At 40.9% G+C, this 26,321-nt stretch overlaps 1 protein-coding gene across 3 annotated transcripts in view; it reads left to right on the forward strand.

Moving 5' to 3' along the window:
- Positions 1 to 396: 396 nt before the first annotated feature.
- The window catches only part of TDRP (testis development related protein), a 35,506-nt gene continuing 9,581 nt past the window's right edge, over positions 397 to 26,321 (forward strand). Inside the window, exons 1-2 of one of the 3 annotated variants that reach the window (XM_083495780.1) lie at positions 397 to 417; positions 1,979 to 2,185. In XM_083495780.1, coding sequence (XP_083351906.1) covers positions 2,078 to 2,185 — 108 coding nt within the window. In that variant the 5' untranslated portion in view covers positions 397 to 417; positions 1,979 to 2,077. Of the gene's footprint in view, positions 418 to 1,092; positions 1,279 to 1,470; positions 1,587 to 1,978; positions 2,186 to 26,321 lie in introns of those variants that run through there. The other 2 variants (XM_083495778.1, XM_083495779.1) reach the window with 2 other exon arrangements.

The following is a 26,321-nucleotide window of genomic DNA, read 5'->3' on the forward strand; positions in this document are numbered from 1 at the left end:
GGACCCCAAGAAAGTGGGGTCCTAAGCTATAGCTTGTTTAGCTTATACATCAATCCGGCACTGTTCATGAGCAGAGTCTACAAAATCGCAGCCTGACTCCTGCCACACCAAGTGTGTGACACCCTTTTCACATGCCGCAGGACTTCTTGTTCGTGTGCAATGTGTGTGTTATGTGCGCACACACACCCTTCTCTTTGCCTACCAGCCTTTCTCAACCTGTGGTTCCCCAGATGTTGTTGAACTACAACTCCCATCACCCCTAGCTAGCAAGGCCAGAGCTCAGGGATGATGGCAGTTGTAGTCCAACAACATCTGGGGTTGAGAACCGTGATGTGTCCCTGCTCACAAGTTCGAGACACGCATTGAACTCATCTGGAGGAGCTGGATGGAGCTGGGGGGGGAGCGTTGTGTGAACATGTAGGTGGGAGTGTGTATCTATATATGCACAATGTTGGGGGGGAGAGTGGAGAAAGGAGGAGTGTAATTGGGAGGTGCTGCTGAATGAGCTAAGTGAGCCCTGTGCTCCTGGTTGTGAGTCAGAAGGGGGCGGGGGCTCGTGGCATAGAAACTGGGGTGTGTGTGCATAGCAGGCAACTCCTAGAGACCGAGGGGGCTAATAAAATATTTGAGGTGGCTGGGTCGCACCTCCTCCCCCCCCCCATTTTTTTTGATGGGCATTGCATTGCGTGTGTGCCCTGCCATGTGATTGATTAGGCAAGGCGGCGCTGACCTGCCTACCCCCACCCCCACTATTCCATTCAAGCTGGCACCCCTGTGTGTGTATGAGGGAGGAAAGGGGGAGGGGGTGCAGGGGTGCCAACTTGAGTAAAATATGGGGGGGCAGGGAAACGCCACCCTACATAATGGATCACAATTACGCGCACCATTTGAACGGCAATGGCTGTCAACTTTGACGAGGCCAAAAGGGACCTCGGGCCCTAGGAGTTGGCGACTATGCCAGGGTGGGTGGGAAAAAGGTGATGCGTCGACTTTAAATATATATTTAAACACACGGGCAGAAGGAGGACCAGCTCCGGTTATCAGGCAGGCTTCACCTCCTTCCACAAGGCCCAGCGGTTGCCATGGCGACGAGGCAAGCCCGCTCGAACGCCCTCCCTCCTTCCCCTCGCGCGCCCGCCACCCCAACGGCTCTCGCTCCCCTCGCGCCGCCCAGTCAGCCGCAGACATGGCAGCGGCCGCTCGGAGGCTCCGCGCTGCTGCTGCAGCTGCGGTGCTGCTGGCGGCTGGGACGGCGACGGCCGCGAAGGAAGGTCACAGGTGAGGCGAGCGGGGCGGGGAATTGAGGTGGCAAGGCAGCCCCGGCCAGGCCTTCTCCTCCTTTCTTTTCCCTTCCCTCCCATCCTCTCCCCTCAACTCTCAAACAGCGGCGCCCTCTCAGGCTGAGGAGCTCCTACCGCCTCTCCTTCCCCACCGGAGAGGAGGAAAGGGAGGCGTGGCCGTGGGGGGGGTCGGGACTCAGCCCCACACTTGGTGCCTCCTCCAAACCCCTCATTCCGGCATCGGGGCTCCTTCCGGACCTCACCACATAAAACGCGTTTTGTTTCGGGCTCTTTGGCTCCCCCTGAGTATGTACAGAGTGCATCCCACCCCCAACCCCCACCCCCTTGCCCACATCACAGCCACATTGGGGAGGTTTCTGCACTTCTTGCTTGAGGGGATCAAACTTGGGCCCCAGTATTTTTAAGGTGGGGGCCGTGAACTGTGAGGCAGGGGAGGTCTGATGGTGTGGGTTTTGTTTTTTTAGTGGGGTGCACTGCCTGCACAGGGAAGGGGTTGTGTCCCCCCACTTTCTCACACCTTGTGCCTGTCCCATGTCTATCTTGCATTGGGATCCCCTTTCCTAGACCATGTGTCTCTGTGAAAGCTCATTTTCTCTCAAGAAGGGCTTGTTGAGCTGAAGAGCAAAGTCATCTCCTTTTTTTTATAAAAAAATTGACCCTCTTTCTTCTACTCTCAGGAATAAATAAGACAGGAGTCGCCTGTCCGCTACACCTCTTCCTGCTCCCCTCCCCTCCCCCTCCCCACATCCCTCTCTTCTCCTCGCCACCCTCTAATAATGTGGAAACTCAACAAGAGCGGCAAAGTTCTCCTGGATGATTCTCCGGAGGAAGAAGAGAGCCAGTCCCCACCTCCAGCGACACCAGCAGCTACCTTCTCAGCACAGGTAAAAGGCACCAGACTGCTGACTCTGTGCATCTTTGTATTTTTAGTACCTTTGCAGCCCTGGCGTCTGTCACCTTTCCTTCAGTTTTGTAGGACAGTCTCTTTCTCTCCTTCCGCCACCCCTTTTTACCCATGCCAGAATCTTGGCATTTTTATCTCTGATCTGGCGTTATGAGTAATCACTTTCCATTCCCCTTGGATGCCTTAATAATGAGTCTTGTGGCAAGGAGGAATCAGTATGAACCACTGCTGTTTTGTACATACCCTCTGGGAAGCTGGTGTCAGTCTCTCTCTAAAACTTCATGCTCAGCAGTGTTAGGACTCCTGTAGTCCAGTGACTTCATACTTAAGGCCACTCTCTTTTGTCCCTGTCTTCATCCTTAGGCATAGTCAGCGAAGGCACAAGCTCAGTTAAACACAGCAAAAACAGTAGTGCGTTCTGGCATAGCTGTCAACGTTTTCCCTTTTTTAAAGGGAAATTCCCTTATTCGAAATAGGATTCCTCGCAAGAAAAGGGAAAAGTTGACAGCTATGCGTTCTGGTCTGTTGAAAATTTTTACGATTCTGTTGAAAAGCCTTATGATTATGATTAAAGCAAAGAGGCTTAAGATTTTAGATGGAATCTCCTTGCATTTTAACATAAGTTGTTTATGTTTGAAATATGTAAGTAGTTTTGTCTCAAGTTTCCTTTATGTTTAAAGTCTCTTCTTTTACCTTTTTGTACAAATGCAAGTTCCATATCTGCACTATAGTCTACTGAAAGCATTACAATTTATTGTTACAGTTTACTTTTTAAACAGAAGGGTGTGAAAGAGGAGGAAAATGAATTATATCATAAATGGATGGATGTATGACTTATGTCCTGATCCAAAACTTTGATTTCAAAACTTATTTAACTTAGTGAAATGTAAGTGGCGTACCTGGAGTATAAGTTTAGATCCATTAATTATAAATAGTTCATGTATTAAGACGCTACTAATTTAATTGGGATGTATGGGGTTTTTTTTAAATGTAAAGTTTAAAGAATTCTGAACAGTACAAAATGTTGAAGGTAACTTGGGCAGTATCCAATGCTCCTGTTCTTCTAGCACAATGGATGTGTACTAGCAGAACTTTTCCACCCTCTTCTCTCTACTGCAGCCCTTTGTGTGCCCCTAAAATCAGATCCAGAGGGTTGGGGACCCCTTTAAAGAATGTTGGGTTGGGGGGAGGGGATGGAAGAATTGGAAATAGAGGTGCCACTGCACTGAAGGCACTGCTTTGGAGACAACCTCTTGTATTTAAAACTTTTAAAGGTTGGATTTAGGTTAATGTTTGAAAATATGAAGATTATTTAGAATTAAGAAATATTTATCCGACTCTGAATCCAACCATTTAGGTCTCAGTTCCAGCACTTCATATTTTGACCTGCTTTAAAAACAAAATCCTTGTAAAATACTCATAATCAGGAAATATCAGCACTGAAAAACAGGATAAAGACAAGTGAACAATTTGGAGACTGAATTGGTGGCCTGCACATTCTCACCCCAATTCAGATAAGAAGAGTCATCATGTGTAGGCTTCTATTACATATCACTTGTTAGATCAGGAACTGTGGTTTCAGATAGGATGTGAATCTAAATGCACATCCAAATTTGGACATTCTCTATCCAAGCTTCCACAATGCTTTACTTTTCCTCATACAGTATCTACAACTCCACCCACATTCTGCATAGGACTAGAGGTGTGTCAGAATGCTTATTTGTTGCTGAGCAAATTCCTTTTACTAGAACTGCAGCCCTATGCACATTTACTTAGGAATTAGACTCACTGAACTCAGTGAGACTTATTTCTGAATAAACATGCAGAGGATCAACCTGCAGATACATTGCAAAGAGAACTGCTGTCCTGGCTCTACAAGCCTGAGATGCCACAGAAGTTGTGAAATCAAGTACGTGAGGCATCCTAATGCAGAATTAGTTCACTAACAACAAGTACTCGCTCCTTGTAATTCCAAGCTTCTTGTCTTAGATAATTCTGACAACAACAATAATTACCTGAATGTATGTTGTATGTAATTGTTCATGAGGAATATGATTAGGATTTGTTGATAAAAGATAATGAAGCTGCTTGCCTGTTTTGCTGGCTAATCCACAACTTGGTTACAGTAAAGTGCTTGGATTTAGGTTGATCAGAAGTTTATATGAATGTGGGCTGTAGATAAGCAGTAGCTTGCCTGCAGTGTGGAGGAGGTAGAAATGGGAGAGTGCATGTCGCTCCCCTTCTCCTTGGATTCAGAGATGGGCAGAGTTGGGTGGGATTGGATTCTATTACAGTTGTACTTTCAAAATTGTTTGCTTTGGTCTGCTTTGGCATTTTTGTTAAAAAAGTTTTCCATTACTAGGTTCTATAATAAGTACATTTTTGAATAGCAGATTAATGTTCAAAACATTCAGTAACTAAGCCAGTAATAAAGTGCTATCATAATGCCAATAACATGGAGAGCTGTCTGCTTGGTTTCCAAAGACCAACAGAGAGCTACTACTGTGAACAGTAACAAGGACTCAACCTGCCATCCTTAATCTCCTCATTGGATAGTAGGTACAAAACAAATGTGGCTTGAGACTCATTTGCTTCTAGAATCAATGGTTAACTGGCTACTAGAAATGGTTGACTACTAATCCCAGCCAAAATATGTGGACCTTTCCGCTCTACTCAATCAGGAGATTTGTTCCTAATAGCAAACTAGCAACTAGTGAACTCAGCTTTTTCATTTTTTGATGTGTAGCAATCTTACTCCTCCAGTCCATGACATGTTTGCCGTCTTCCATCACATGACACATCCTCAAGGCTGTGTGAGACAAAGGCATTCCTTAGTGAAACCTACTGGTTGTGCATTAATGAGCTATTTCGGAAAAAACTGGGGAAATGAAACTTTACACAGTATTAATAACTTCAGTTTAATCAACTGATATTATACTCTGCTTCCCCTCATAGGTGCTTGATGTGAAATCATACATGTTGCCAAATAATTTGAGGAAACACATTTCATAAACCTATCTAATGTCTGGGATCTTGGGATAGCAAGAAGCTTTTTAATGGTCTCCTCTATATCATGGTTGCACAATTTCTCCTTTATGTAGTCAGCATCTGCATGTTACTCCACAATTTTCACCTGAAGTCGTTGCCAAATCTTCTGTTATATAGAATCATAATCACTGGGGGATTTTGCCATATCATTTTAATATAACATCAACAATGAATGTTGTAAAAAAGCATTCTGATGGAATGAAAGCAACTATTTACCGTGCCAAAATGGACACATGAGGACTAAGGGCCAAACTAGTCAAGTTCCTGTCACTTTAAATATGGTTAAGTGTGTGTGTTGTGGAGAGAAAAGTGTAGTTAAAAGGCATACTTGATAAATTGGTGTGGATTGTATTTTGGATTTGCAGTAGATCTCCTAATGCATCATTTTATTATAAGCTGTTTCATTATAAGCTGTTTTGATTGGTATAATAAAAGAAAAAAGTGAAGGGTATACTACTGCTGGCCCTGGATGCACAAACGGTCATATGGAGACACCCCATAGAAGCTTTTAAATAGCCTTCCTGGATCATTGCCAGGTTGCTTTAACATTGCTGTTTCATATAGCATTGTAGCCACATTGTAATCCCCAAGTGAAGGTCTTTATCGCTTCTTCTGGGCATTTTGAACTTCTTTGCTGTCCAGGCTACTCCTGGAAAAATGGGAACAGAGCCATATCTGGAGCCATGAAGAACAAGATACTGGGTATTCCCAAGGGAGGTGCATGAGACTTTGTCCTGGAGTGTAGGGACTGGATGCTATATTGCATGCCCCAGTATTATGGCAGCTACTGGCGTCTATGGGGAAGCTCAGCACACTCTTCTTGCTTTCAGGGCCACAGGACTGCACCCGTCATCTTTTCAGCTATTCACTTAATCAAAAAGGTTAATGTTACAGACACAGCAATAAGAGAGCCAGCAGGATTTCAGTCACTACTATGCTCAGTCCGAAATAAAACATCCCAGCTCCTTCATATTCAATCATATTAATGGAGTTCCTGTATAGATAGTGTGTGTGTGTGTGTGTGTGTGTGTGTGTGTGTGTGGAGGGGCTGTCTTCTAAAGCTGCTTATATATTATAGAGTGGGAGGCTGTGATTGTCCCTGCTAGTGTACTGCAGCCTGTGAAAGTTGTCAGTGATGTGTCAAACTCTAATACTTGTATTGACAGGGTGTGTTTTTTAATTTAGTTAATGTAATAAGATAAATATTGAAAGCAGACTTTAATTTTGAACTTTGAGAATGAGCTGCCAGCTTGATTCTCCTACCCTGAAATTAAAGAAAGTGAAAAAGATAGAAAAAGAGCTGAAATTTATTGATGTTTCCCTTTGACCTGTTTTCCTTTGATCTTGTATTATGTTGTACTTAAGCAGCAGAAGTGCAGAGACATGTTTCATATTAATTGCAACTTATGACTGCTCAGTGAATGTTTCATAAGTTGGCCATGCAATTTTATCTGTATATTAATTAATGACTTTAAAAGTTTTTTTAATACAATTTTGACACTAGCTTTTATGTTAACTGAAAGAACTTCAAGAGAGTCCCTGAGGGTATAGGAGGAGATCAGTACCTTCCAGATGTACTTTAGAAAGATACATCAAATGAGAGTAATGAAGTCAGATTTTTATACAGTACGCAACAAATAAATTGTTTGAATTGGGAAAGTAACATTTTGGGCAAAATCCAGATGAAATTACCTGTAAATAAATTCTCTTGAAATCGGAGAATTCCAAATGTGAACTACATGCATTGATAAGATGTGCCTAATATTCCCTAGATTGCACAATTTGTCTTTTTACCTTCAGAAGTAGCGTGTGATATGCAACAAAAATTCCTTTGCAATGTATTTTCACCCCCTGTAAGAATTCAGAGCTCCTGTTCCAGCCAATCAGCCACACCTTCCTCCAGGACACTAAAGATTGCCAATTCACTCTCCCTATCCCCCACATTTCTCTATTCCCCCCCCCCCCCCAAAGTCAACATTCCCTAGTTCCTAAAGGCTACTGAACATGCTTAGTCCCCCCTGGACTGATTTGGGGTGATGGTGACTCAGCCCTTTTTGGTGGTTTCAAAAATCCCCCCAACAGTATTATTTATTAAATTTATATGTTGTCTAACTTTCAACTAAAACAAGACTGACACAAATACATTGTAAAAAATCAATGCAATAACACTGATGCTACAATGTTGTTAATTCCTTCCTCTTGTTTCTCACTTCCTATTTTTTTTTTTTTTTTACTGCAAACCTGCCAGCACAAGACTTTGTGCTTACTATTAGAAGTGATATTCTGCCAGCAGGTACTTTTAACACTTGTAAAGTGAGGGAAAGGGAGTTGAAGGAGTGGCTGCAAGCACAAGTGTAGAAGTGGAGTGCTTGCCTGGGTTGGGGGGGCTGTTTTTTGTTTTACCCACCACCACCATCACCTTACAAGTGCTTAGTCATTATCCCTATCTCAAGGCTGTCATGTTTATCATAATCCTGAGGCTATGTCTTCTTAGTGTCCAAAATTCTAACTCTTAAGTACAATCCCAAATTCTCTATCAGAATTAACTATGCCAATAAAATTCTTGACTTATGTACTGATATTTTTGCTTCATTTAATTCCTGTCAATCAGGCATGTAACCTGAGAGTTGTTTTCATCTCTCAGACCTACACTTTTTTGTAAGCTTAACTCATTTTTGCCGACCTTGTTGTTTTGTGTAGCTGTAAGAATGAGATATTGTGCCCAAGATCAAATATTTCTGAGCACTGTGCTCTAGTAGTGGCCCACTGCTAAGATCTTAGGGAAGCCTACATCTGGGAAGGAGATGCTTTATTGAGATGGATTAATTACTATCCCTTCGTCTTAACCACCCTTTTGTGAGTGGTAAAACTGCTTGTAAGAAGTGTGTGGTCTAAGGCAGAGGCTTGGTCCTTAATATAGGCAATAAAAGATACTGTGGTCACATTTACTGACCAATGTGACCACAGATCCCTTTTCAAGTTAGAGAAGGTTGCTCCAAGATGCCTTTTGTTTTAAGTACTTCCAGGCTGGGCAAAGCTTTCCTTGGAGACAGGAGCTCCAAAGTGTCATAAGCAAAAAGTGGGAACTGATGCTGTATTCTTTCAGGAAATATACCGTATTTTTTGCACCATAACACTCACTTTTTTTCCTCCTAAAAAGTAAGGGGAAATGTCTGTGCGTGTTATGGAGGGAATGCCTATGGGTGGCATGCCTACGGATTTTCCTCCTCTAAAAACTACGTGCGTGTTATGGTCGGGGGTGTGTTATAGAGCGAAAAATATGGTACTTTATCCCTATGTGTGTGCATGGCATAATATAAGGGCTGGAATTGCCTTACTCTTCTTCTTACAGATTCATAGAGTGACACTACATGTTACTTCAGCAAATACATTTGCTAGTACTGGGGCTGGGGTATCCAAAAGGAAGAATCAATGGTGGGAAAGGATTATTTGAATCTTCATTTGCCTGCATTTTCCCCCCACCCCATGCAACTCCTACCTCACAGGCTTTTTCTCTCACTTATTTCCACAGACTTTCCCTCACTCTTAGAACTGGGGGGCAGGCGGGTGGGGGGATGGTCCACTGGAAGGATTGCGGGTGAGAATTGTCAGGCGGGAACATGTTAAGTAATACTCTCCTGTCCACTGATGCCCCTCCCCACTCCACTGTGCATAAGCATTATGGGACAGACACAGAATTGTGAATTTTCTAAACCAAATAAAAAAAAGATATAAAATGCTTAACCAGGTTTCCATTTATGATTATCCAGACAAGGAATTCTCTATTTTTACAACCAATAAATTTGTGCAAGAGAGAAGGTGCAGGAGAGGAACATATTGGAAAGGATAAACTTTATTTAGGATGCCCCCCCAATTTTCCAAATCAGTTATATCTTGATTAATGGTGCGCTTTTGAATTTTAACATCCAGACCTTGTTGTATGAGGGTCCACAATTTGTTTTTCGGTGCAGACCCAACTATTAAAGTGAATGATCAAACAAGACTGGTTTATTATTTAACCATGAAAGAAGCAGAGGAAAAGTAGATCTAGAGTGTAATCTGTATACAAAAGAGATCTGTGTGCTTGTTGAATTAATCCCTCGAGCACCTTATGGTTTGCAGAATACTCAAGAAAAGAGCATTTGCACATTCCTCTGGAAGCACGCTGAATGTACTGGCACTATATTGCCAGAAGTGGAAGGTTGTTGCCAAGGCGTTAAATCAGGATTTCTTTACTGCATAGAAAGCAGCCATTAGTTACCTGTTCATTAACAAAAGAATGTTAAAATGTTCAGTAGTAAAAACACTGTTCAAAATAAAAGTAAGAGGCAATTTCAAGCTCTCGTCATAACCAAAACATACTAGCATAAGGGAAACTAAATATTAGATACACAGATAAAAAACTAATATCCTCATAATATTTGGGGAAAGAAATACAACATGTTAATAGATATGTGTTACCATTAGGGCACTAGCTTAAAATAGGCCATTGAAAACATAGCTGCATATCCTGAGTGTTGCCCATCACATCCATTGGTGTGTGGGAACTTTGTTGCATACTTGGGCCTTCCCTGCCTGCAATAATTTCTAATGGAGGAATATACCATTTCTTTGGAAACACTGATCTGCTTCTTATGTTGGAATGATTAGAATGGCTTCCGAGCATGAGGCCCAAAAGTGTATTTGAGAATGCATGAATCTCTTGAATTGATGTAATTTGCAGAACGTTCCTGCAGGAAACATTCCATATTTAGATGTGCTTGAAATTTCCTCATAACCATTGCATTTGCTACAGAATCATCACCCTGGTTTTCCTTCAAGGAAAGTAATATAGATTACTACTGCTCATAGGGAAGAACTCTGAATGAGAACTTGGCTTGAATGCTGTGGACAGAATTGCTAATCAGTAGTAAGACTCTTCCCTAAACATAATGCCCCTGCCATTTTATTGTTGTCATATTCTGTGGCTTACCTCAGACAGAGATAAAGAATGCCACATATTGAATTGTTATTACTACTTCCTGCGGTGCTTTGTTTTTATTGGAAATATGCGTTTAGTCTTAGAAACAGGCACAGCCTGTTGAGCAGGCTTGACCCAGGCAACTAAATTTATGAGAGCTACATGGATTTTGCTTGAGGAAATATACCCATCAGTGTGAAAAGGCCATCTGCAAAATATGGTGCTCAAAATAGTTCCCTGAGGTAATTTATAACTACATCTATTGTAATTTTTTGAAAATCTGTTACTATGTTTTACTTCTCAGATAGGAGCAGGAGTGTGAGTGTGTGTGTGTGTGTGTGTGTGTGTGTGGTCCTTCACCTTTTCCTTACCTGGTAATTTTACACTCAAAATCCCCAAGCTCCTCTTTCTACCATCCAGGGGGAAGATACCCATGACCCCATGGAAAGGCCAGTAGCTTTGAGAGGGGTTTTTTTGTTGTTTGCAGAAAAATAGCATTTGGGAGAAAAGGTTTAGGCAGCCTTTCTTCCCATAAAAGAGCAGCATAGGAAACCTAATATAAAAGTAAAGGTAAAGGACCCCTGACAGTTAAGTCCAGTCACGGACGACTCTGGGGTTGCGGCGCTCAACTCGCTTTACTGGCTGAGGGAGCTGACATTTGTCCACAGACAGCTTCCAGGTCATGACTAAGCTGCTTCTGGCGAACCAGAGCAGCGCACGGAAACTCCATTTACCTTCCCGCCGGAGCAGTACCTATTTATCTGTTTGCACTTGATGTGCTTTTGAACTACTAGGTTGGCAGTTAATATAGGGATGCTTAAATATATTCTCCTGAGCACTGTGGCCTAAACCACTGAGCCTTCGTCTTGCCAATCAGAAGGTCAGCGGTTCGAATCCCCGCAATGGTGTGAGCTCCCATTGCTCGGTCCCAGCTGCTGCCAACCTAGCAGTTTGAAAGCACACCAAAAAGTGCAAGTAGATTACCACTCCAGTGGGAAGGTAAATGGCGTTTCCGTGTGCTGCTCTGATGTTGGTGTTCCGCTGCGCTAGAAGCGGCTTAGTCATGCTGGCCACATGACCTGGAAAAACTGTGGAGTGGACAAACACTGGCTCCCTTGACCTGTAAAGCGAGATGAGCGCCCCAACCCCAGAGTCGTTCGCAACTGGACTTAACTGTCAGGGGTCCCTTCACCTTTACCTTTACGCAATTAAAACATGCAAGTCTCTATAGCTGCTTTACATTAAAAACAAAATCTGCCAGAAGACATGTCTCCTGTACAGCATTTAGTTTTTTACCAGTGTATATCCGAAAGTGAGGCTATAGAAAGGCACTGTAGATCAGAAGTATCCCTGAGATGTTTCTGCAAGGTTGGGAGGGTTTATCTGGATCAGTGGTAGCAATTTGCTTTGTTTATTTTTTCTTAGGCATAATGTTGCTCTTCAGTAGTTCAAATGGGTGTGTACAGTGATCTTTTTTGTTTGTTAAATAGCAGTCCTTCCAATGTTATTCAGAGCATAACGTTTACTGAGTGACTTTCAGCCTGTCATTTTCTCTCAGCCTAACCTGCCTTCCAGGATTGTTGTGAGCATGAGGTAGGAAAGGGAGATATTATTAAGCTCTGTAGTGAGTATATGTTTAGAAATATGAGGTAAGCATGAGTGAAGGTTAGCACCTGAGATACCATCTACAACAACTGTAATTGGAGAGGAAAAGTTTGATTTAGGAAATTTCCAAATTGCAAAAGAAAATGGATTGTTATCAGATCTGAACTGGATATAAACATTTGAGCAAGCTGCAGAAAAGTTAGAGGAATCTACCCTTTTCAGTTTTTACAAATAACCTCTTATCTAAATGAGATCAGGAAAAATTACCAGCTAGATAGAGAAAATACTTACAGTGAAACTATATTATAAAAATCTATCAAATGCTCATAAAAATATTGTTGGAGAACATTACAAAACATTTATTAGAAAAACCAATACAGTGAAGTGGAAAGCGTTTTATATTTTATATACTATAACTGTCATTATATCTAAAGGCTGTAGGATTGTCCAGCTTGTTTTGAAGGTTCATTTGGCTGCTCATATTTAGCTAATCAGGAAAATATCAAGGTATATTTTTATAGTGATATGAAGATAGTTTTAAAAGGACTTGAAGTGCATTTCATGTTGTGCCAAGCCAGGAATAGAATGGAAAAGTTGGTTTTACAGTGCAGTACAATTCTGAGCCTCTGGCTGCATTTTCTTTGAATTACACACTTTGGTACCTGCATTAATTATAATAATGGGTTTAGCCAGAAAGGTGTGCTGTTTCATCTTTGATACTGGATATGGTAGCATAAAGTTCATATACAAGGGAGTGTCTCCATTTTGTTTAAATCAGAATACTACTCACTTTTCCAAAGTTTGGTTCATTAGTCTATAGATGTAGGGAGAAGGTGGTAGCTGAATGCAGCCCATTTATTACATGCACACGAATTTAAAACATGGATGAGATAACGAGCAAGGAACAAATTGTACTACTTAAATGCTTACCAAAGGAGGCTGTGATCTGAAGCATATATGTTTGGAAGCAACTTGCATCAATTATAATGCACTTCAAAACAGAAATGGTTAGAACTGGAATGCCAATGTGTAATATATAGTGGTGCTTTAATTTAGCAGATTAGGACTCCCTTAGGTGATTCTAAGCACATTTCAGAAAAGCTATGGCAGCATCTATTGCTTGCATACAAACTGTACTGACAGTAGACCTTTGTAAAACTGCTACCTGGGCATAGATCCACATATTTAGAAAACATTTTTCTTTGGCTCCTGTTCAGATGCCAAATTTGGAAGAACAATTTTACAGTCGCCGTTTGCCTTGTACTCCTCAGTCACCATCTGGAGAGTATGCTGCTGTTTGAGCCTCCATCTGTGCGGCTATTAAGAGTTGTCAATGAAAGGGGAAAATTGTTACTGATAACCGCTCTTTTAATGAGAGATACTCTGTATACCATTTCAGAACCTTCTAAGTTAAAGGTTGCTCAGTTTAAGACTGAGTTGAGATATGAAAGAACTGAGATACTGTATAAGCACCCAACTCTTCCCTATATTTATTTGCTCTTACACATGTTTGAAGGTGAAGGGAATGCTTTCTAATGGATATTCTGAATTGGCTGTGGTTTCAAGCCGCAGAAGAGTAGTTACATGTTAGAAATTGTGATGGCTATAAAATCATTTTTGAAGACCAAGCATCATGTGGTAAGCACAATTGCTGCATATACATCCAGAACTATTTGTGGCTACTGGTCATTGCTTCACTGACCCTGACCCATATTCCTTAGTGACCTACCCACCCACCCATTTAAAGCGATACATCCTGGCTGTCTGGATTCTTGAATCTTAAGAGGAACTTCTGCTGGGGAATCTTTTTAGCATATTAAGTGAAGGGGAATACTCCTTCATCACTTAACTATGGGACACTGGTGAACACAGACTTTTGCTAGAAGCTGGTGCCCCAGATGCTAGTGAGAAAGCTTTTGAGTTCCCCACAACACTTTTAAAGTTGGATATTAAGCAAAACAGCAATAGTGGGGAGAGGAGAGAACAGCTGGACATGATGTAAATGATCGTAAGTCTGCAGTCTGTAACAGTCTTAGGACAAAGCGCAGGAGATGCCACAGAGACATAATAAGACCTAGGGGCAAAACAGATTTCAGGTTGCACCAAGGACAATTTTGATGAAGAAGCAACAATGGCTGTTCCACTATCTGTATGTGTAAAGACCAGCAGTTAGTTGGATCTAACTTCCAGCACTCAACTAGTTCTACAGTTTTTGTGTGTATTGGAGAGCGCCGAAAATAGTTGACCAAAGCTACTACTGAAATATAGAATTTAGCTTTTGAGCATTCAATGGCCTCTAACCATTAGATGGCACTACCCAATTTGGCTTGTAATGATTCTTTAGAACAGGGGTCAGCAAACTTTTTCAGCAGGGAGCCAGTCCACTGGCCCTCAGACCTTGTGGGGGGCCAGACTGTATTTTGAAAAAAATCAACAACCCAGAGTGAATTCCTGTGCCCCACAAATAACCCAGAGATGCATTTTAAATAAAAGCACACGTTCTGTTCATGTAAAAACACCAGGCAGGTCCCACAAATAACCTAGAGATGCTTTTTAAATAAAAGGATACATTCTACTCATGTAAAAATACGCTGATTCCCAGACCATCCGTGGGCCGGATTTAGAAGGGGATTGGGCCGGATCCTGCCCCCCGGCCTTAGTTTGCCTACCCCTGCTTTAGAAGGTACACCATCTAAAATTATTATCCAGCTCTACTGCTGCTTCGGAGAATCTCTGTATGCAGAAAAGGTGCCCAGCACAGTGAAGTGTATATTTGATTTAAATTGAAGAATGGGAGTTTCTATGGAAGAAAGTAAACTATGGACATTTAATCTATGCATTTATAGAAATATCTGTGGTTCTAATTAGTGCTTAATCATTATAAAAGTTTCATAAACTCTCTGAAACTGAAAACTGATTACAGTTTCTAATTTTTCTTTTTCTTTGAAGAATAAAGATCCATGTCTTCATAATGAAGTTACATCCTCTGTTTCACAAATTGCAACAAAGGTATAAGCTTAATATTGAGATATGAATTCAAACTTGTTTCACACAGTATTTCCTTTTCCTGGATATTTTACAGTGCACCAACTTTATCTTGGTAGGCTGACAAACAACATTCCTCTATTACGTCTTCAGTGACTCGACTTAATTGTTTTGGTATTAGAGTCACAAGCATTTTGGCCTTTGGTTTTTCATATGTTCATCACATGGTTTAACATTTGAAAAAAATATGAATAAATAAAGAATCCTAATAGGAGTTCATTAAAACAGTTGCAGCACTGATTTATTTTGCCCTTTGAATCTTAATTTTAATGCTTTGATGTTTAACCTTTGTACTGAAAGAGCTAAGATTGCTGTGAATAAAATTACATATGGATATGTAGTTAACAGGCTGATCTTAAACTTCATATTTCAACTTCTAGCAGATTCGCATTTAGGAAGAAACACAACAGTAGCTATGTTTTCACAAAACATTCTATTATGGCAGTAATAGAGAAATTTTTTTGGCACGACAAGCCGACCTGCAAGATTGCAGGTACAAATATTTCGAGTCCATGTGTCAGTATAATTAAATAATACACAGTAAAAGGTCAAATTAAGTGTGTGCAAGTAAAAATTTGACATTTTCTGACTTTCAGATGATTAATCTTAGAGTATATTTATTATTATTATTATTTTAAGTATAATTTTTCTTCTTTTCAAAATTAGAAATGATAGAATTGCAATGCTTTCTTTCCTCTCCACTCATGAGATTCATGAATCACCAGCTGGTGTCTTTTTTACAGTCTTAATTATAACATTTACTGCCTGAAAGTACTGAAATAATTAACACTCGAGACTGGGATTACACAACAAGGTTCTTATAATAATGTAACTTTTACATAATGTGGTGTTATATGAGCATGGCTGCTGCCTTCCATTTCTGATTTTTCAAAGTGCTCTGTTCTAGTGGCACATCACCTGAACACCTGAATGCCCACTTTAGGCTGCAGATCATTTGCATGCCCAACAAAGTCAGCCTGAGAGTGTATCTTTCCACAATACCTCCCACTTCTGAAACCTTTACTTTTAAGCTTACTCTTTTTTTTCTTTTTTTAAAGTCGTTTAGCAATTCACAATAAAAGCCACAAAAGGATATGGAATGTCTCCCATTCTTCCCTACTTCCTGTCTTCCATACGCATTCCTTTGAAATGTGTTATTCTTAGGTGTTCTCAGAGTAGTGCTTTTCCTTTTGTTCTGAAGTTTGAATGAGGCCTCTAGGTGTTTGTATTCTGTTATTATTCTGAAATGCTGCCAATTTCAGCATTTTAATCTATGTTTTAATCTAAGACTCAGATTTTTACCAATTCATTATTCACAGGAATGTCTTGAGGACACATATTGTCATTTCCAGAGACCTTAAACCTAGGGAATTGTCAAGTCTTCTCCTTGAATCAGTTTTCTTAGGTGCCAGACCTATGGACATGATTTTGTGAGAAGCATGATAGTTAGTGTGGAAACTGCAGTGTCACAAATAGTGGCCAAGGACCTTTAAAAAGAATATGTAAGTTCACGTTCTGTGTATGAGGATATGGGGCACAGCTGCTATATCAGAGTTTCATTCTTACTCAGTGAAACATGGTTTGCTTCTCTAGCACATGTTGTTTGCCTTTTGTAGGTAGAAGAAGCCTATTCATTGTAAGAAGTGGCACTTGTGTGACTTGGATCTGACTAGAACATTTCTTAAGAAGAAACTTTCTCAGAATCTCAAGGCAGACTTCATGAGCTAATCACTGTAAATCAAGCGTGACAATATGTTCAAACCCTGTCAAATGGTTTAATATTAATGAAGAGCTTAGGCCAATCAGTCTGATCTCGATGTCTGACACATAGGTGCTAGACCTCAGGATGCAGTCAGTGATCTAGAGTTTCCTCCTGAAGGACACCTCACTGTAAGGTGGAGTTCAAGTTGAGGTCTGACATTCAGACTGCGAGAATGAGTGAACAGGAGATATCTGGCCACATGTTACCCATTGGCTGTCTGATGCAGATGAATTAAGGTAGGCTAGCAATGGTTTTCAGTTGGTGCGTTGGGATTCACTCACAGCCTAGTCTAAGGTGCGTCACAACAGCAGTACTGCCACCATACAAATAGACGGTTAATAATAATAATAATAATAATAATAATAATAATAATAATAATTTTACCCTTCCTATCTGACTGGGTTGCCCCAGCCACTTTGGGTGGCTTCCAACATATACGAAAACATAATAAAGCATTACATATTAAAAGTCCACAAATACATTTGGGGCCACAAATTTGGGTCTATAAATATATGTTTAGGTTAGAGGTGGGTCCCAGGTCAGGAAAGCTTGAAGGGCTTATGCTAGTAACAGCCCTTTCCCCAGCCAGGAAGGCAATACTTTCTCACCAGCAACATGTATGCAAGTCTGCCCGTCCCCTTGTTTTGTATTACTTCTTTTTCCTTGTTGTTTTCTACAGAATGTTTTTGCTGGCATTTCAACATCAAATTATACTAGCTTTCTTCTTGTTTTGCAGCTTGTAACTTATGACACTGAAAAAAATATGACACCTTGTTGTGGCCCAGGACTTGTAAACATTTCCTCAGACATGATCTAGATTTTAGTCTGGCATGCACCCAGGAAACAAGATAATCCACATACCTGCTCAATAGAAGAGGGATTTTTTTTGGGGGGGGGGTCACAGTAGGGATTGCTATAGAAGATATGCTAGACCAAAGGTAAAGAGTGTTGTAATTGAGGGGAGGAGTTTGTTAGTAACAGGTAAAATTACCTACAATAGAAGAGTTTTGTATTCAGGAGAGAAATGAGCAGCATTGCAGTACTTAGGTGTCGGTGAATGCTGAATCCTAAGTATGCTGGTAAGAATTGATTTATTTAGGAATAGAACTTCAGTTGGAGACTAAGTATGAGTCTCTGTCTGTCTCTTTCTCTTTTTCTTACTGGAATTCTACCAAAATAATGTATGTTTTCAAGGATCCGTGGGCTACAATTCTATACTCACCTGGGAGTGAGCTCCATTGAACTCAGTGAGACTTACTTCTCTCTATGTGTGATTGCATTGTTAATCTGAGGTGAAATAGTTGAAATATCTGTTTCCTTTTGTGGCACAGAAAAAAATGAATTCTGTATTTATCCAGTGATGAAAGGAGGAAGGACAACTTCACTACCCAAGAGGATGGGAATCAGTTGAAAAGTAGAAGTTGCTTTTTCCATTCAGCCATTGCTAGGCTGGTCCAGGTGCATGGCTGTGTTGAAAAGAAGGATTTGATGCCAAAGCATTTTATGTTTGAGTATATCACTACTAGAATATATCTTGGAGAGCTACAACCCTAGGCAAAAAAAGGCACCCATTCTATTGAGTGATAAATCTGTGTGTTCCAGAGTCATACAAGTAACATCTAAAACAGCAGAAGCACATCACAATTATAACACTTCAGAGTCTGTCCATATTGCATTTGTAGAGTTGACAGTCTTTAACTTTACTGTTACTAAGTCTTTGTTACCTTAGTTTGGTATCAAGGGAAAGAAATGCCTCTAGTTCCAGCTCTGCATTGTTATAGCCAAACTAAGCCTTGATAAAACAGGCCTAGTTCAATAATAACGGAGTCTCTTGTCAGTTGTGGTTTTTCTTTTCTCCATAGAACAAGATTCTTACTAGTATTTCCATAATTATTTATTTAATATTTGTTTTTCAAGTCCCAGGAACAATACTGAAAACTTATGCTCGAGTTACATAAAAGAATGGAGACACGCTCCGGTACATGCCAAATGGCTATTGCAGAGGCAGTTCAGGATCCGTCCATTGTTTCCATTGGAGTTCTGCTAAGCTAACCAAACATTAAACATTAGGCACTCCAACATGGCTGTAGTGAGGGAGAAATTACTCTTTTTGCACCCCTGGATAACACTAGCTTTTGTGGTCTTTTTATTCATGTGGCTTCAGTGAAGCTCCAATGGACATTGCTCGGGCTTAGAGGATAATATTTTTTAGAAATAGAGAGAGAATTGATCTAGGTTTCGTATGAACAAGAACTGTGCACAACAGGGGCTCAAAACTGTTAAGGATTGTGAGGCCCATTGATTTCGATAGCAGTGACATAAGCATGCTTTAATTTTCTCATTAGCACCAGAGCAACTTAAAACACTTTGGTTGAATCATGCCATAGAAGTTTTTGTAACAATAAACAACAATTTCATAACATTATACTCACATTCATTAATCTGGAATAACTACCATATTATCTCTCCATGGCAGAGAGTGCCTATCAGCAGCTTCAGCTGGTACATCAACTGCACCCTTTCATAGACAGGGATAGCTAAGCAAATGATACCTGCACTATTAACCTCATGTTTAGACTACTACAGTGGTGCCTCGCAAGACGAAAAGAATCTGTTCTGTGATTCTCTTCGTCTAGCGGTTTTTTCATCTTGCGAAGCAAGCCCATTGACAGATTAGTGGATTAGCGCTATTAGCGGCTTTTAGCAGCTTTTAGCGGCTTATCGGCTGATCGGATCAGCTGATAAGCGGCTTAGCGGCTTAGAAAAGGGGGGGGAACCCCGCAGGAACTCGCAAGACATTGTCATCTTGCGAAGCAAGCCCATAGGAAATTCGTCTAGCGAAGCACCTCCAAAACGGAAAACTCTTTCGTCTAGCGAGTTTTCCGTCTTGCGAGGCATTCGTCTTGCGGGGCACCACTGTATAACATGCTCTATGCAGGGCTTCCCTTAAAGTTAGTTTGGAGGTTGCAGTTGGTTCAGAATGCCACAACCTGAATGGTGGGTGGTATCCCTTTTGGGGCACAGATCATACTCATAGGAAGGGATCTTCACAGGCTAATTTTAAGGTCTCACTGCTTACATATAAATCCTTAAACAACTCTGGACTAGGTTACCTGAAAGACTAGTTCCCCTCCATTGCGCTATAGGAACATTAAGATAATCAAACAGAACCCATTTTGTCTTGCTATGGCCTGATGATAACTGACTTGTGGTGATGTGGAGGCAACCTATTCGCTGGTGGTGCCAGTGTTCTGGAATGCAGTCCCCACTGAAATATAGGAGGCCCCAAATGTATTTACATTCCGCCAACTGTTAAAGATTCACCTGTTTAGACAGACCTTCCCTTGATCTCCCAACTTGAGTCTTCTGTTTTAATGACTATGTTCTTTTAATTGGATTTTTATTGTGCATTTTAATTATGAATAGTTATATTTTAATGCTGTGTAATCAGTTTTTAAACAACTTTGAAGCCTATTTTGGCCCATGATGTACAAAATTCATCTGTAAATACTTCCAAATATTGGTTATAAAGATGTTCATTCTTAACACAGAGAATCTGAAAGTGCTAGCTGGTGCATTAAGCTATACCGTCCATCTTTATAAGATAATAATTGCAGCGTCACTGGCTGCATTGTTGCCCCTGTGTTTCGCAAGGTGACATCCATTCTTGAAGAAAGGCGAGGCTTGGAGCAGCTCTGTACTAGGCTCACCTTGATGTAATTGTTCCAGCCTCTCGTGGCTGTCATATTGTATAGCTGCCACAAACAAATATCGTGCATTAGCTGTGTCAAGGGCAGAAGGGTGGGAGGGGGGAGCAGGATTTCCAAATCAACACAGTTAAAACTTCTCTCCTTTTGCAAACTGAGGAGGGTAGGACAGGAGCAGGTTGCTCTTCCTTAAGCTGCTTCAACGCCTAGTTCAACAGTGGCCACCAAGCTCAGAGTAACTCTACAAGAGATATGAGCCCTCTGCTAGACAACCTTTGAAAGAATGTCAGTGTGAAGCAATATTCTGGGAAGGCAATCATCTAACAGGTTCAGCCTATTGCCTACTTTGTTTCTACCCTCTCCTGGAAGCTGTAACCCTGGAAACTAGTAATTGTGAACTGGACTAAGTATTTTTGTCATCCCTCCCCAGAGGCTATGCTCAGCCCAAGGACTGAGCAAAAGCCTAATACCACCCCTTTAAGGTGGGGCTTTGTAAAATCTAGTTCCATGAGACTTCCTAGCTCATTTAAAACTGTAGGCAGGGAGGGGGCGTGCCGAGAACGTCACCCCCCACCTCTTCTGTCGAGGAAAAAGGTGGAGGAGGGATACATTCAGATTTGGGATGGTGGGAGGGGAAAGCTGGGGGGGGGCGCACCACCATTAGGACTCAGTTCGGAGGTAAGGATGGACTTGAGAGCGTGTTCTCCATGCAGTTAGTGGTTAAAAACAAACAAACACCAACAAAAAGTCCTTAAAAAGTGGGTGTAGGTTTTAAGGTGGGTGTGGGTTTGTACTTAAACACAAATTGGCCAGGAGCTTCATTCTCTGTCTTCATCAATTTATTTAAAGAACAAGCTGGTGATTGCTTTAAATTTTTGATGTGTGGTGATGTGAATCATGAGGATGAATTAGAAGAACTTATGAGTCTTGAATGAGTCTTGCTTTGGAATTAGATTTTCTTCTGCCTTTTCATTTTATTTTGTTCTAAGGGCTTGTTGTTAGAGATAATGTGTAAGCGTGGTGTCAGCTCCCTAAAAAAAAGGTCAACAACTTTGGGGTCCCCCCCCCCCTTAAAAATGTTGACAACTCTTGGAAACGGCGGGGGGGGGGGCGCTGGAGGGATCTTTGCACCATGGCGCCGGATATGCTTAAGACGTCCCTGATCGCATTGCATCCCTATTTCTTTGGAGGTACCAGAGTTCTATTCTGAAATGTTCTTCTGTAATATTCTGAATATTAATGACCTATATTTGATATTCTTCATTTCACAATATTCCCCAATCTTACTATTTGATTCACTGCATTGTTTGTGTGGGATCTTTTCCTTCCAAATGACAGTCACCTCTGTTTCCCTCTCCTATCTCGAACAAAATGCTTTCAGGGAAGGTTTGTCATGCACATGTTATAACTTGAGCAGCGCATTTGGATTTTTTTTTTTTTTAAGCTGATGTACCTTATGATTCAGGGCCTCTTGATTTCACTGCTGATACAAGTAGAATCAAAATTGTCATCTTCATTTGTTTTCCTTTAACAGTGACACATAGCTGTTCAATTTCTTGTTTCACAAGCTGTGCTCATTAAATTACAATTACTTGATGGCAGAAGATTATTTTGGGGAGCTGGGAAGTTGGCTACTGAAAGTGTAGAAACCTGCTCCAAGAAGCTGTGTGAAGTTGAAAAATAAGAAGACAAAATGGCCTCTCAAGAATCTTCAGTTAGACTTTCACTACACAATCAGTTCAAGCACACTTGTGAAAGATCAGTCATGAAAACAATATAATGTATTATACTTGCTCATCTACTACTTCTACTACTTCTGCTACTACTAGTAATAGTAATGATGATATTGCTTCATAAGGCTGAAATTATATAGTGTAGCATTGAATTATTTGAACATTCAGGGGAAATAAGTCAATTTAAATTAAGTTTTACATTTGGATTTTAAAAGGCTCCCATAGTGTACTCTAGGGGGCACCAGAATAGCACCCGTGAGAGTGCGTGTTAATTCCTTAAATAGCACCCACATATTATTTAAGTATTCCCTTAGAAATCTACAATGCATGGGATATTATTTGCTCTTCCTACTTAGTTCCCTACACTGCATCTCTATTCCTGAAACATAGCCACATTTCATTGAATTCCAGGATTGGATGTACACCTTTCCTTCCCCATTCTGGACAGAGGGGAGGTGCAAATAGCTTCTCTCTGTGAGCAAATGCAGTTCCTTTCTCCCATTGATGGTGGTAGGGCATACAAGTACCATTTTTGTGGCCCTGTCTCTTTCTCTGCTCTTTTAGATGTGCAGCTATTATGTGTTATGCTACAATCCCATGGCAGCAATTATGCAACTGGCATTGGCACCACTCTCAGGAAATTTCAAATGTGTCCACTAGCCCTCCAAAGGTTGGTGAACAGTGTTTGAATGGGCCATGAGCAGCAGTCTGAAGAGACTCAGAAGCTGAGAACTAGGAGCCAGAACCAAAGGGCAATCAGGATCTTAAGGCAACTAGGAGGAAGGGCTGGAGAACAAGCTTAGAGCCAGGATGAAGGAGCAAGACCAGATAGAGTTCATGAATGCCTTGTTCTCTAAGCCAAGTCCAGCTTGGGGAGGGAGACTAGTTCTTTATAAACCTTCCTAGCCTGCAGGAGACAATGGCCAACCTGAGCAGGTGGAGCCAGACCAGAACTGGAAAGTTCCTACTTGAGAGGCTGCAGTTATGTGGCTCATCTCATGGGGCAGTGCTCAGCAGTTCCTAAAAGTGGCCATGGATGTTGACTCTTTGGCAAGGACAGGTGGCAGTAGAATGGAATGGGAGTATGGATGGCTGACTTGGAACAGTAGAAGCAGCACTCCACATGGCAACATGTTTAAAACAACACAACCTATATGCTAGAGTAAGGTATCAACAAGCATGGGGGAACCTTGAGGTTTGCGGAAGTAAAAAATATCTTTAGAGCATGCCCCTCCCCCAAGCTAAGCAGACCAATAAAGACTGAGTGTACTTAATGGACAAAGAATGCTGGTAGAATGGAGCTACTTAAATCCTGCACAGCAGCATACCACACACACGGTTTGGTTGCACACCCAATTGGTTGCTTCCTGTTAATAGTTCGCAGCAGAGGAGCCTCTTGGTATGCCCCATTTGCCTCAGTGTAGAAGGCAACCAAGCTTGAGGTGAATTTCAGTGTGCATTCAGTAACCTTAGCCGTAAAGGCAACAAGTTTGATGTTTTATGTCATCAGCCAAGTAGGGGTGAACAGAACCAAGTGGTTCCCCTCCAGAAAATTCATGTCACTGCATGGAATGGATTGCAGAACAGCTAGAATGGATTCTGTAGTTAATTTAAGGCATGCATCAAGAGCCCTAGCTGGCCTACTCCAGGAGGCTATGTTGCAAGGTAAGCCAAGTACGGTGAAAAGATGCTTTCATACTCTAGCCATAATCAGGGCAAGCAAAAAGGTCTCAGTACTCCATACAGGGTGGTAGCATTTTTGAAATGTGCCACAATATTTCTCCAAATATCAGTGATTGCTGTGACTATTCATTGGCTATAAAGACTGAAATGTGGGCGCCAACTGATTTCTCTCAGAACTCACGAACAGGTTAGGCCCATTTTGCTTTGCACTTTGGGTTCTACAAGGGCTAGAGACTTCCTATTTTTTTTAAAAAAAGAAAGCTGGGAATCTGGAATGGCTATTCTCTCAGGCTCCTCTGTCATGCTGTCTTCTAGACCAAACAAAAAAGGAACCTATCCCACTGTAAAAGCTTTCTTATTGTAAAATAATCTGGTAATTTCCACTACCTCAAGCGAGTTCTCTTATCAGCAAAGGTGATCAGCTCTAAAGACAATTGAGAATTCCTTGGTTTCATTACAGTAGGCAGCATTCTATAGCCTTCTTTTATAACAACACTTTCAACCTGATAATATCGGTGAACAGATTAGCAAATGAGTGGCAATAGGCTTTAACTCAGTAAGAAACTTTTAAACATTTGGTTAACAGCTGGGTTTTTATTTTTTTTACTTTAAAAAATGGAGGAGCAGCTGATGTAATTTCTTCATTCCAGCAGTCATAGGTGCAACCTGAAACCTACATACCAACTAGAAGAGCCTAATTTAAATGTCTCCTACCTCCTACCTTCCATTTTAAGACTGCAACTAAATGCAGCCTCCATGCTTTCAACACCAGAGGTTTTCTCCCTCCCCTTCCCTGCTTTATTTTGCCAGCTATCCCGATAAAGAGTTATCAAGAACTCAAAAACTTCTACATTATTCTGTGACATCTTGGTTGGTCTGATACGTGTATTAACCTAATGTGGATTTTGGAACTATGCATTTAAATATCCACATTGTGGATCAAAATGAAGACATAATTCTTTAAGGCAAAGAAATGAATCAAAAATATTCATAGCTAATTCCTGATTAGTGTTGGAGAGTTAAACACACATATTTAACATTTCAAAGTCCCATCATTTGAGTTAGTAGCCAAGGCTCTCTTGCATTCTCCCTGGGTCACAATTGGTGGAGCAGAGAGAATAGACAAAAATCCCCTTTGAGAGCAGGAATCCTAATGAGGGTTCATGTTTGGCAGTTGTTCAGTTTTAATGCAAAGTTACTTTAGAGATCTAACATGCTGACATTATTGTTCTGCCAGGATTGTGGGAGGAACGAAGCAAAAACTTTTCAGCAGCACGTACTAGTATACTGTACTTATGCATTAAACCATAATTTATTTTTAACTATGGTTTAATGTGCCATTTTCTACAGCGGTGTTGTATATTGTAAATGGCATTTCCATGCGCTCTGGCTTCTGTCACGGTGTTCTTTTTTTTTTTATAAAATTTTTATTGGTTTTACAACATTTTTAAGAAAAACAGACAAACACTAAAAATGACAAACATACACGTATAGTTTCAAACATATTTTCATAAACCTCTTTTCTTGGACTTCCCCATACCCCCCCTCTCTGCATCCCAATGTCCATAGTTCAACTAGCAACTCCCAATTGTTACTTTCCAATCTCTATCATCTTAGTCCTCTTTTATAATCTGACCTTATATCCCTGTACCCCTTTGTTTCTGGAAACCACGGCATTTTAGCATTCATTAAGTTTATAGTAGTCCTTAAGATAACTTTTGAATTTTCTCCATTCTTCTTCCACCGTCTCTTTTCGTTGGTCACGGATTCTGCCTGTCATCTCGGCCAGTGTCATATAGTCCATCACTTTCATCTGCCATTCTTCCAAAGTGGGTAAATCTTGTGTCTTCCAATACTTTGCGATAAGTATTCTTGCTGCTGTTGTGGCATACATGAAAAAAGCTCTATCTTTCTTTGTCACCAATTGGCCGACAATGCCCAAGAGAAAGGCCTCTGGTTTTTTAGAAAAGGTACATTTAAGTACCTTTTTCATTTCATTATAGATCATTTCCCAGAAGGCCTTAATCTTCGGGCATGTCCACCAAAGGTGATAAAAGGTACCTTCAGTCTCTTTACACTTCCAACATTTGTTATCGGGCAAATGATAGATTTTTGCCAGCTTGACTGGGGTCATGTACCACCTGTATACCATTTTCATAATGTTTTCCTTTAAGGCATTACATGCCGTAAATTTTATACCGGTGTTCCATAACCATTCCCAGTCAGCTGACATGATGTTATGTCCAACATCCTGAGCCCACTTAATCATAGCCGATTTAACTGTTTCATCCTGTGTGTTCCATTTCAACAACAAGTTATACATTCTAGATAAATTCTTAGTATTGGGTTCTAACAGTTCGGTTTCTAATTTTGATTTTTCCACCTGGAAACCGACTTTCCTGTCCTGTTTAAAAAATTCCATTATTTGACGATATTGGAACCAATTTTCTACTTTATGCTTCAATTTCTCCTGACTTTGTAGTTTGAACTTATCTCCATCCTGTTCTAAAATTTCCCAATACTTCGGCCATCCGACCTCCATATTGAGTTTCTTCACTGCTTTAGCCTCCACT

This window comes from Podarcis liolepis (genome assembly GCF_965112155.1).
Source record: "Podarcis liolepis genome assembly, chromosome: 3".
In the NCBI taxonomy this organism is placed as follows: domain Eukaryota; kingdom Metazoa; phylum Chordata; class Lepidosauria; order Squamata; family Lacertidae; genus Podarcis; species Podarcis liolepis.